This window comes from Nanorana parkeri, unplaced genomic scaffold (assembly GCF_000935625.1).
Source record: "Nanorana parkeri isolate BGI_ZX_2015 unplaced genomic scaffold, ASM93562v1 scaffold48, whole genome shotgun sequence".
Taxonomy (NCBI): Eukaryota; Metazoa; Chordata; class Amphibia; order Anura; family Dicroglossidae; genus Nanorana; species Nanorana parkeri.
Window position 1 is genome coordinate 829075 of NW_017306316.1, and position 13012 is coordinate 842086.

The 13012-nt window shown below is 46.3% G+C and overlaps 1 protein-coding gene across 2 annotated transcripts in view; it reads right to left on the reverse strand.

Annotated features, from left to right (window-relative positions):
• The window catches only part of CRK (CRK proto-oncogene, adaptor protein), a 26672-nt gene extending 15558 nt beyond the window's left edge, over positions 1 to 11114 (reverse strand). Inside the window, exons 1-2 of one of the 2 annotated variants that reach the window (XM_018573621.1) lie at positions 10757 to 11114; positions 8576 to 8581 (exon numbers count right to left, since the gene is read on the reverse strand). In XM_018573621.1, the coding sequence (XP_018429123.1) occupies positions 8576 to 8581; positions 10757 to 10948 (198 nt within the window). In that variant the 5' untranslated portion in view covers positions 10949 to 11114. Of the gene's footprint in view, positions 1 to 8575; positions 8582 to 10734 lie in introns of both variants that reach the window. The other variant, XM_018573614.1, reaches the window with a different exon arrangement.
• Positions 11115 to 13012: the final 1898 nt, after the last annotated feature.

Here is a 13012-nt window from a genome sequence, read left to right on the forward strand (position 1 = left end):
CCCCCCCCCCCCCCTCCCCTAAGTGCAACCTTTTGGCAATGAAAATGTTCCTGCCGGTGATCCTTTTACTACCCATGCTTGTTGTGGCCTTGTTCAATTCTATGGATGAACCACACTTTGCTGGAGGCCACAATAGTACAGCGCATCTGCAGGAATGACTGTGGGTGCAGCAGGCGTGCACAGTGGGAGGGCCTGATGGGAACGTTTTTGTTTTTTTCTGTTGTAAGGGAAGTATTTTACCAGGCAGGCTGCACTTGGGGGTGTGGCCAAATAAAGGACCACTGTACTTGAATTTCTTTAGCTTTTGCTACCATGCTCCAAGAATTTGTCTAGTCATTCATCACCTGTAGTTTTCTTCAGACTACAGGAAGGCACAGAGAGGTTGCTTCTGAAGGCCACTTAGTTACTCAACTTACTGGACTCTCCTCTGAAACACCCATGTTTTCATGGGCCTAATTGTAAGCTGAGGGCTTCATGGGTAGTTGCGCACACCGGCCCGTTCGGCATTTGTCTTCCGAGCACCGTTCTAACCAGCCGAGAATCGTACGATTCCCGGCTGGTTTTCGAACATGCTGGTTCGACGGAAGACGTGCGACCGTACAGTAGAAACGGTCGCACGTCTCCGTTCACACTGCTCGATTCTCGTACGATCGCGGGATTTCCCGCAATTCTCGTACGAGAATCGAGCAGTGTATGGGCACCTTTAGACTGATCCCTGGAGTCCCTCCTCTGCTGCAGTGGTCTAAGGTCCCAGAGTCATCATGTCCCATACACTGTGTAAAGGATATGCACTGTGCCCTATAGGGAAGGACATGCTGGGGCATAGTGTGTCCTAGGTGTGTATATGAACACTTAACACTTGCAGTGCAAGGTTAGCCTCAATGCAAGGGTTAAAAAAAATTCCCTGGAGTTCAACTTTAAATAAATATGCTGCCGTTGCTGCCCCCTTTTTCTGAAAATGCTAGTTGCCTGACTAATGCTGACCGGACCCTTTTGGTTCAGTAGAGTAAGTGACCCGGAAGAAGTATGCAAGTGAGAACTTCAGGTCACTAACTTGGCATAAGTAGGCTGATCAGGGTAGTAAGAAGAAGCTAGTGGCGTCAGCATGACAGCTGGCATTTTCAGAGTGGCAGCCCCTCATTAGTTTACTTTAACCAGTTGACATCCGCGGTGTTAAACCCCCTTCCAAAATTCCGCCATGTACGGACTGCGCTGGAGGGAACAGAAGCCAGAAATACATAGGGATACATTGGGATGCATTTTGGGCCCAGAAACAGTCTGGTCTGGAGGTAATCTGGATGTGGTGTGAATGGGCCCTGAGCATCAACAGTTCTGGCTTCAGTTGCTTCTTGTTCCAATGCCTCCCATCCCCCGCCACATCTTCTGGGTCCTGCAATATACGCAACTTGAGCTCCAGGACACCAAATGACACCAAATTCCCAAACCTAGCTTTATTCTGGACATGCCGAGGATAAAGCTGGCTCTGCCAGCACCACAGGATAGAAATCTGTCAACCAAACAGCAACTGAATCTAAACAGATGTAGTTCACTGTTCAAGTATTCAGGCAGCCGTGGGTGTCGCAGATGTCCAAATACAATAAACAGCAAGTGGAGATTGCTCCATTCAGGCTATTTAGTGAGGAATCGATTGGTTTCTCTGGAACCAATAGCCGTGTATGACAAGCTTTATTTGGAATGTATACTACATGGTGCAAGATGCTAGAAAAGCTCTTAGACATACAGGGAAAAAGTTTTTCCGGCAATACTTTGCGAGTCTCTTCTGCCAAAACTCAGGGCAATTTTATACAACGGAACGGAAGTCCAGCTTTAAGATTCCCTCACACCATATCAAAACTCAAACTTTACAGCCATAACAAAAAACCTGACAATCTGCCACCCCAACAAAGATATCATACGTGAATTCATTTTTTCAATAGCATCTCTTTCACCGGTTTACCTCACCACAAGTCCACCAGTCATGAATACTTAACCTGCCACAATCCTCAATTATAATCTTATTACAAATGAGCACACAACAGATGTGTATGATTTATAACAATTTACCATGTCACCAGCATTTGGTATACCTCTGAAACAGTTTATGTGAGCAGACATACAGCAATGTATTGATAAATCATTGCCAGCATTTACAATTCATTTCTAAGGCCAACAATGTTGAACTGGAATCTGTGCTACTTACTAGAGACTTTGTCTCATAATTCCACAACTTGCTGAAACCTCAATGTGGCATGAGCCTACCTTTGGATGTTAAATGACCCTCTTTAAAAATATTAATTTTTAACCGCTTTCCAGTTTTAGGATGGTTCCTTTCTCCTGCTGGGTATTATGGAGCCACCCTTGCATGTTTGCTCCCAGTAGGGACTAAAGCTGAATGGATGTGCCAGAGTACAAACACACTGCTGGCCAAGCTGCTGGTCTCATCAAGCCAGCCGAATGCTGCTGTGCTATCCCTTGTGACCAAATAGTGACATTTAATACTTTTTTAAATATGAAAAAAGCAGCCCTAGTCAAATGGTTAGTCAATCCACCCTGGGTGCCTGCAATCAGGTCCTTTCCTCTGCAGGGCTGTATAAATCTCAGGACTAGATAAACAGAAATACAAATCCTTTGATAGGTAAAACAAATCTCATTCCATCCTCCTCAGCTTGTTTGCAGTGGATCCACTAGGGATGCCCCGATACTAGTATCGGTGCCATTGCCGAGTATTTAGTAGAGTACCCGTACATGCCCAAAAGCTCCGATGCCTAGCCCGATACTTCCAGTATCAGGAAGCCAGGCAGTGCGTCATCACACGCTGCCCGGCTTACTGATTGGCCAGGAAGCCGGCTCCATGCTCTCTGGTCACTTGTGAAAAGAGCATGGAGCCGGATTCCCGGCCAATCAGGAAGCTGGGCAGTGTGTAATGACACGCTGGCCGGCTTCATTATTGGTTGGAAGCTGACCAATCAGGAAGCCATGCGCGTGTATTGGCGCGGCGCCCGACTTTCTGATTGGTCGGGAAGCTGGCTTCATGCTCCCTTGTCACCTCATGACAAGGGAGCCGGCTTCCCGGCCAATCAGGAAGCCGGGTGCCGCATCATTACACAGCGCCCAGCTTCCTGATTGGCCAGAAAGCCGGCTCCATGCTTTCTCATCACCATGGGGGCGGCTTCCCTGCTAATCGGGAAGCCGGGTGGCGAGTCTTTACACACTGCCCGGCTAATCAGGAAGTCAGGTGGCGAGTCATTACACGCCACATGGCTTCCTGAATGGGACTTCCAGTACTCGATATCGGGGAAAAAAAATATCGGTACTCGATACCGAAATACCAGTATCTGTGCATCCCTAGTATCCACCATACAAAGTGCCCAATAGAAGAAAACAGATTGCACAGAATCTTTCACCAGGAATTAATGTTCGGACTCTGTACTCAATACACATGTACCAGATCCATCATCCCATTCATATGGGACAAAAAGAAGAGGCTCATAGCATAAACCTTATCCCTTTATAAAAACGAAAACATCCAATACATTCACACAGTGAAGTGCATAAAACCTGCACTGCGTACAAATAGCCAAATGTTGGTTGTGGATAAACAGCACAAAAAAAAAAAAAATGTGCTGGAGGAATTCTGAATGATTGGGTCTGGAGATTTTTTTTTCCTGGATATTTGGACCTACCTTTTAAATGAGGGGGTCACACAACATTTGGTGAGTTTATTGCCTAGAGGGCCCGGTGAAGCAGTCCTTGGAATGTTTGCAGTTTGGCTTTTGGACTACTGGCACATTGTGGACATTATATATAAAATAACTTGTTTTATTGCAAATAGTTGTATTTGCAGTTTGTGTGATGCTAATTTATTGAAGGTTTTTGAGTTTTGTTTAACAATGATTATATGTTTAATGATCATTTTTCTGTTTTAGCATTGTATGTTTTGATGGTATATTTTAATTCCCACATACAGTATGTATGTCAGGTGTGTATTTAGTGGTATACCTGGGGTTCAGCTTCCAAAACACTACTCGTTTCCTGTGATTTCTATAAAATATGAAACTGATCAATATCCAAAATCAGACCTTTTCAGCACCAAAACCTGACTAATCTCTATACAGTAAATGTCACAGCAGATCCCATTCATGTGTAATAAAATACGCAGGCTCTAGTAGGCTTTCTGAACTGATTTCTAGAGACAAAGCTGCAAACCTGTAGCTGAGTTAGTATTGCCCAAAAACAGTGCTTGGCAGTTCTTTGTAGTACAGTTTTGTATGAAATAAGACCTTTCCATGAACACTAGCAAGGTTTCCTTCCAAGGAAATTGTAAGTTTACAAAATACACATGACAGAACCACAAAATGTCTAAATGATGTTTCCAGGCATGGAAAATGTCATGTCACAAATACACGCACATTAAACATGATTGGAAATGAAAGTTCCAAGTTTATTTATTCTTTCAGTGTGCCCCCCAAAATAGAAATTTGCCCATGCTTTTTTCTCCCCACTCCAGTGCTGACAGTCATTTTGGGCAGAAGGACACTTGCGTCATTCTGGTCACTTCCTGTAAGTCCAGTCTGTCATTTGCACACCCCATGATGGTATATCAATGCACAAGCTGGGCTCACAGTACTCTAGGACTGAGCCGTGCTTACATGTCATAGGGTGAGTGCCGCTCAGTCCGAAAAGAATGGTCAGCCCCCTGGGGTGGAAGAAGAAAATCCCATAACTTCACCAGACTGTGCACACACATATAGATATCTACATATAGATATCTACATATAGATATCTACATATAGATATCTACATACCGTACAATCGCGGGATTTCCCGCGATTATCGTACGATCGTAAAGTGTGTGGGGACCCTTAGTCTGCAGGGTTCAATATTGAGTTGGCTCACCCTTTGCTGCTATAACAGCTTCAACTCTTCTGGGAAGGCGTCCACAAGGTTTAGGAGTGTGAGGTCAGGTACTGATGTTGGACGAGAAGGCCGGGCTCGCAGTCTCCGCTCTAATTCATCCCAAAGGTGTTCTATCAGATTGAGGTCAGGACTCTGTGCAGGCCAGTAAACTTCCTCCACCCCAAACTCGCTCATCCATGTCTTTATGGACCTTGCTTTGTACACTGGTGCACAGTCATGTTGGAACAGGAAGGGGCCACCCCCAAACTGTTCCCACAAAGTTGGGAGCATGAAATTGTCCAAAATGTCTTGGTATGCTGATGCCTTAAGAGTTCCCTTCACTGGAACTAAGGGGCCAAGCCCAACCCCTGAAAAACAACCCCACACCATAATCCCCCCTCCACCAAACTTTACACTTGGCACAATGCAGTCAGGCAAGTACCGTTCTCCTGGCAACCGCCAAACCCAGACACGTCCATCGGATTGCCAGACAGAGAAGCGTGATTCGTCACGCCAGGGAACATGACTGCACTTCTCTAGAATCCAGTGGCGGCGTGCTTTACGCCACTGCATCCGACGCTTTGCATTGCACTTGGTGATGTAAGGCTTGGATGCAGCTGCTCGGCCATGGAAACCCATTCCATGAAGCTCTCTACACATTGTTGTTGTGCCAATCTAAAGGCCACAGGAAGGTTGGAGGTCTGTAGCTATTGACTCTGCAGACAGTTAGCAACTCCTATGCACTGTGCGCTTCAGCATGCGCTGACCCCGCTCTGTCATTTTACATGGCCTACCACTTCGTGGCTGAGTTGCTGTTCCCAGTTGCTTCCACTTTGTTATAATACCAGTAACAGCTGGCCGTGGAATATTTAGTAGCAAGGAAATTTCACGGATGGACGTATTGCACAGGTGGCACCCTATCACGGACCACGCTTGAAATCGCTAAGCTCCTGAGAGCGACCCATTCTTTCACAAATGTTTGCAGAAGCGTCTGCATGCCGAGGTGCTTGATGTTATACACCTGCGGCCATGGAGGTGATTGGAACACCCGAATCCAATGATTTGGAGGGGTGTCCCAATAAACCATTTTCCAGTCCAGATCTGAAACGCGGTGCATTGCGTTTTGCCGCACTTTTGCTGCATTCCAGAGCTGAGGGGTTTTTTTAAGCTTCAAATTGGCTTTCAGGTGTGGTCCAGTGCATTTCAGACCAGACATAATGAGACCTGCAGTATTTTTCTGGTCAGGAATGGACTGTGCTGGTGTGAACAGAGGCTAGGAATAGCATAGGAATACATTATGATGCATTTTGAGTCTGGAAACAATCTGGATGTGGTGTGAATGGGCCCTAAATCTCGACAGATGATTTCTCTAGTTAAAGTCTGCCGTAAACATTTCCAGGCTAGAAACGCACATCAATCAGCCTATCCCACCTCAACCTAACCACTGATCACATTCTCAAACAATTCATCCCCACACAGCTACCTCCTCATGTATCATTTCCCCCTCCTCTTTCAGATTGTAAGCCCTCAGGGGCAGGGCCCTCCTTACCATCTTGTCTTGAATTGTATTGTAATGTCTTCCTTACATTGTAAAGCGCTGCGCAAACTGTTGGCGCTATATACCGTATTTTGCGGTCCATAAGACGCACCGGACCATAGGACGCAGGGAGGTCCGGCGCGCCTTATGGAGCACTCGAGACTGTAGCTGCTGTGACAGAAGCTGTGACAGAAGCTGTGACAGAAGCTGTGACAGAAGCTGTGACAGAAGCTGTGACAGAAGCTGTGACAGAAGCTGTGACAGAAGCTGTGACAGAAGCTGTGACAGAAGCTGTGACAGAAGCTGTGACAGAAGCTGTGACAGAAGCTGTGACAGAAGCTGTGACAGAAGCTGTGACAGAAGCTGCAGTTAGTGACCGCTGAGACAGGTGGCGCCACGGTCTCAGTGATGACACAGAGCAGGCGAAGAACATCTATTCTTCGTCTGCTCTATGGTTATCTCGATCGTCGCTGCTGCTCGGTTTTAATACGAGTGATCTCATTAGATCACTCGTATTAAACGAGCAGTGGCTCCTGCTACTGATCGCCGCCGCCGCTGCTCGGCTTTAATACGAGTGATCTCGTTAGATCACTCGTATTAAACGAGCAGTGGCTCCTACTACTCGCCCGGCGCCCGAAACTGCATGTCTCGGGCGTCGCTCCATAAGACGCAGGCACTTTTCCCCCCTCCTTTTGGGGGGAAAAAAGTGCGTCTTATGGAGCGAAAAATACTTTTTTTTAAGATAAGACACATCAACTCTATAGTTGCACGTTTAAGACCGCAGTGACAATACCCTTCCTATAGTGTACTATATTAAAGGGGTAGTGTCCTAGGTATTCTCATTGCCATGCCAGAAAACCATGGCACATTCATCACACAATATTCTTTGACAGAATGCAAACAGATGTTAATCTTGCATCTTGCGATGCTCAAATATAATTGTATGACAAAAATATGGTCAATAATCATGTAAATCAGCAGATACCTTCCTTGTGCCGAGACACCACTTTGTACTTGCCTGGCCCGCAGTGCTCCACTGCAGTGTATTATCCGTTGGCTCTGCATTGCATAGGAACAAGATGCGTGCCCAACACCGGTGAGGATTTATTTTAGGTTGGCTTGTGCCATCTGCACATAGAATACAACTCCCTTTTCTCTTATTGGATTTAACATGAATAGGTTACCGCGTAAACTGCGCTAAAAAAACATTCCAGCATAACTAAGGCACCTGATATTTTTACAACGCAGGTTTTATTTTACACTTGCAATGTAAAGTGTACCTGTGCTAAAAAGCACTTTTGTTACGAAAGTAAATCTCTTTACTTTTGATGGGGCACATTTATAAAGCAGCAAAGACTTAAATATTCACTGCGGATGAAAAACATATGCACTTGGAAGCTGTACCTGCCGTGATTGTTTGGTAACGTCAGATGGACTGCTTTATACTATTCCCTATGATTTCTGGAAGTGCCTATACAAACATTAACTTCCTGATAGCTGGAGCACAGACACACCTCATACAGCTTGTGTAGAAATGCCCGGGCCTGTCAACAGGTTGCCCAGGCACTGAGCTATTCACTGTGAGATGTGGGTGAGGCATGCCATCACTACTATGAAATCGGGATATACACACACAGGCAGCTAGCTTGGGGAGTGGGTAGATCAGGTTTGGAACCTATTGTCTAAGCACAGCTCTGTATCTCAAGTTTTAGACCAATACTGCTATTACCTCTGGAGAGCTCAGGAGTAAAAGGTGCCCATACACCTTACGATAATCGTATGCGAATCGACTTTTCGTATGACAATCGTAACGTGTGAATGTAGTGCCCGACCGATAGTACTGTACAATCGTACGACTTTTGACGGTCAAGCATGTTTGAAAACTTTGGTCGATCGTACGATGTTCGCATGGTTGGTGGCGTTTCCGTCCGTCAAAAGTCGTACGATTAACACTGCGCAAACGAAAATAATTGCGGTCAATTACCGCAAGTCGTCCAGGTGTTTTGTTTAACTACCGCTGATTGAACCTTGCGATAATCGGGGCAGGATGGGGCCGTCGTACGAAAATCGCACGACGGTTCGATCGGACGAAAAGTTTCGTCCGATAATCGTAAGGTGTATGGGCACCTTAAGACCTTGAACTCCAGACTAACTCTTCATTAGACTGAATGAGAGAGCACATGCTTGGAAAATTCAGACAAACAGCTGTGCAGCACCAAGAAGGCCGTGCAACCCATATGTCGCTGATTTGGGGACAGGAGAGTAAAAAGCCAGCCCTACAATACTCAAACTTTCTACCAGTGGGTGGCCCCCTTCAGCACCCCTACATTCAACAAAGGTTGATCTTTCAATCCCCTTTTGTCAAAAGAGTCGGTCCAAACATTTTAACAGTGACTGCAGCCACTCAGTTTGCTAGTCACTCTTCAGCTATTTGAACAGCGACACACCCGTCAGCTATCAGAATACAATATTTGGGCAGAGAGGAGACCAAGTCACTGCCTAAAGCCAGGTATACACAAATATTTTCTTTGTTCCACCTGCCAGCTGACCGAAGAAAATATAACAGACTCCTCCATCAATGCTTAGATGTTCACCGAGGAATCCCTAGTGTTTCTATTGTATTCTGACAGTGGCCGCTATCAGAATACCTGAAGCCGATTGCCAGCTCCTTTCACCAAGAATTTCCATACCGCTTCAATCAGCTGATTGAGGGATGACAGACAGAAGGGTGCCTGGGAATTTCGGCTGGTTCATCAGGAACTGGCCGAAATTTGATATGCGTTTACCAGACGTAACTTTTAAGGTTTCCTCTAGTTATTGTCAATGGAGCTGACTGCTAATAAAAATCTTGGAACGACGTCTGTATTCCACGATATACACATCTGCAAAACAGTTCCAACTCTCCATATTGAAAAAACACAGGCCATTCAACAATCTTTCCGTAAGAATTTAAGTGCACATAAAGAGGAACTCCAGGGTAAAAAATAAAATTAACCCTTGCAGTAGGGCGACCCCACACTACAAGGGTTAACTGATTGTTTTGGTCTAGGGGCCGTATTGAAGATATATTCACCCGATCCTCGGTCAAGCCTGGCTGCTAGACTGGTCCCCACAGTCTTCTCCCACAGACTCCTGCGGTCTAAGCCCTGCTGACGTTATCATGTCTAATACAGTCCTACAACATATTCACAGCTGTCATTCAGGCGACCCATCAGAGGTGTAGGCAACATCAGTACTGCAGCCCTGCTTTAACTACAAATACCATCCTGCCTCTGGGAGTCATGCCTGTGGCCAATGTCTATTGGGATTTGTAGTTTCACCACAGCTGGAGTGCCAAGGTTGCCTACCCCTGCTCTATTGTATTCGCCTTTCCTTCTATCCAGGGAACCACATAAAAGTTTATATATGGAGATGAGGGGTGGAGGAGCTGGGCCAGTGCTGGCAGTGCTTAGACATTCCCCATAAGAGCAGAGAGCTATGACACGTGGAGGGGAGGGACTGTTCTAGAGAACTGATTCATATCCAAGTCCCATTGCACTCCTGACCAGTAAGTCTCTTTGGAATAAGTGGGTGCAGCAGTGACAGATAGCATGGCTCAATATGAGAAAGGAAGGGGTTACTGGTACTCTACGCCTTTACTGACGCACTATCACATAACACGACGCAGGGTCCCCTTTATCGGGGGAAACAGTGATGAATATTTTACAGTAGTGACAGGACCTCTTTAGTTATAGATGTGTATAGGTTGGGAAAACATGGAGGAACCATGAGCTGCAGATCTTATTGCTGAAACCCAAGAGACCTCCAACCATAACTATAGGCCAACATGCACTGTATGGCTGACAGTCTATAGGCAGAGGCAGGCAAATTCCAGCCCACCAGCTGTGGCAAAACTACAAATCCCACAAGGCACTGCAACATTCTTACAGCCACTGGCATGAGTCCCAGATACAGAGGCCTGTGTCGTTTCCCCACAGCTGGAGGGCCAAGGTTGCCTACCCCTGATCTATTGAAAGTACAGCCACCACCTAATGAAGAACCAATGGTACTAAGATGTAAAGACACACCACACGTTACAATCTGATTCCACAACCTCCTTTACCTCTACCAACAAGTATGTAGCACAAGGATCAGTCTGATCGGATACACAATGATTGGGGGGGTTCGGCAGGTCCTCCCATTACTAAGTATTGGTCAGGCTAATGTTGATCGTGCACAGATTGTTCGGTCAGATGGTTACAAGTATGGAGACCCTATATGTGCACCCCCAGGGACCCGAACATGAGGCCGCCCCCACTCACCGCTCTGCCGGTTGTTGCCGACGCTGTTGATGATGTAATGGGAGACTTTGGAGTTCTCGCTGACGGACAGCACGTAGTCCCCGGGGATGGTGGTGGAGTCCCGCACCAGGAAGACCCCGTGCCGCTGACCCTGCAGCAGGTTCACCGCCTCCTGTCGGTTCTGCCTCCCCCAGTACCAGCTCGCTCGGTCCTCGGAGTCGAAGTTGCCGGCCATGGCCTTTCTTCTCCCCCCCTCAGTTGTCGCTCCCCGGTATGCCTTCACCCGGCTCTAGGCGCCCACCGACGCCGCCCGTCACTCGCGCAGCACACGGCCACTTCCCACCGATCCCGACCTCACCAAACCCGAAATGGCGGCACAGGAAAGATCTGACCTCACCTTCCGGAAGTGCGTCATCAGAGCGCCGCCGGTGGCGCGTGCTACGACGTGCGCCGCCTCCTGTGCGGAGGTCAGGGCGGGTGGGGAGCTCTTTGCGGGGGGGGGGAGTCCATGGGGGACACTCGCTTACGTCATGATTAGAGTTCAGTGGCTTCACAACACCTAAACGTGGGTAGTAGAACTGAATCATTTATCCCTGCCTCCTGTTATCTTTGTCGCTGTGCCCTTCTGAAACTATTGAGGACTAAGCTAGATGATGTGTTTTATAAATGTGCATTGCACTCTTGCTCGATTTGGGACACCAAAGCAGCCGGGGCAAATAGATTGAATGAAAAATAAAGCCAGGGTGAGAGCCTGGTCATGTGACCTGTCAAAGTCATGTGATCGGCCTCTCCTCTAAATAGGGCCCTTTTCACACGGTGTTCCACACAGTCAGTTTTTGATTTGTGATTAGAGGATTTTAAAACCCACTGCAGTGTACCCCTAACAAAATGTAAGCGAGTGTGTGTCCATTTATTTTTTGGCCTACTCTGGACCATTGGTCTGAACAGAGAAAGTTGTGTCCAGGTCCGCTTTTGCAGAAAGAATATAAAACCATGCATTCCATTTGCATCCAGCCATACTTTGGGATTACAAGGGTTCATCTTTCCTCCATTATAAGATGAGGGGAAAACAGAATTGGAAACATCAGATTGCACTAGGGCTGCAACCAACTAATCGATAATAAGAATAGTTGTCAACTATTCTCATTAACAATTAGTTGGTTGGATCCCCTAGCTCGCTCCTCCACACTAGGAGGAGTGCACAGCAAGCAGGGGGCGGGTGCAATAGCCAGTCTGCTATTAGCTATTGCAATTTGAAATGGCCAATAGCAAGCTGGATATTGCACTAGCCCTCTACCTTCTGTATTTACATTCAGCTGCCGTCTGTGGAATCTTGCCACTGGCAGCTGTCGTTCCCTGGCTAAAACTATTCAAGTGCCATGTGCTTACAATACAATTATAAAAAAAACAAAAATGATAAAAGTTGGAGAAAAAAAAAGACATTTTCGGTTGCGGCCTGACAAATTTTGGCACCCCAAACGCGCCTCCCACCCACAGTGTGATCGCCCGCACTGGAACGCAATGCTGTGTCAGTTCCAGTGCAGTGCGATTGCACAAAATTGTGCATGCTGTTTAATTCTGAAGTAAACTTTATGTAAACTTTGAGTAAACACTCAATTTATGGATTTTATCTTAAATTAAGGATGGTATTTTTTTTTTTTATATCATTAATCGAAAAAATAATCAGCCAACCAATCAATGATGAAAATAACCATTAGTTGCAGCCCTACATTTCACTCAGCAGCAGATCTGTCTGTGGATCCCCTGCTGAGATGGAAAGGAGTGGCCTGTATGAAAGGGGCCTAAAGGTGGCCATATACTGTGCAAACTTCAGCCAGTTCTTGATGAAGCAGCTGAAATTCGCAGTTTGTGCCGCTGTCGGCACCCTTTCAGCGGCATCCCTCGATCAGATGATTGAAGGAGCTGGTCAGAAAATCTTTGTATGAACAGATCCTTCAATCTTTGTTTGGGTATTCTGACAGTGGCAACAGCGGGGATTCTTCGATCAATGCGCTCATAGCGTTGATGGAGGAATCTGTTTTTTGTTTTTTTTATTGTAGAGCAGTGTATGGTCCCGCTCAAGGCTTCATTCACACTTGCAGTGTCAGACCTGCATTCATATCTATTTAGAGCACATTTCTAAACACATGAATGCAGTAAATGACTTTTTCTTTTTATGGCATCATTCAGACTAGCTTTGGCCTACATTTAATGAATGGGCCGTAAAATAGGTTTGCAATGCATGACAGAAAACAGGGAGTGGTATATGCTCTCTGCTATAAATACCCCCCCCCCCTTT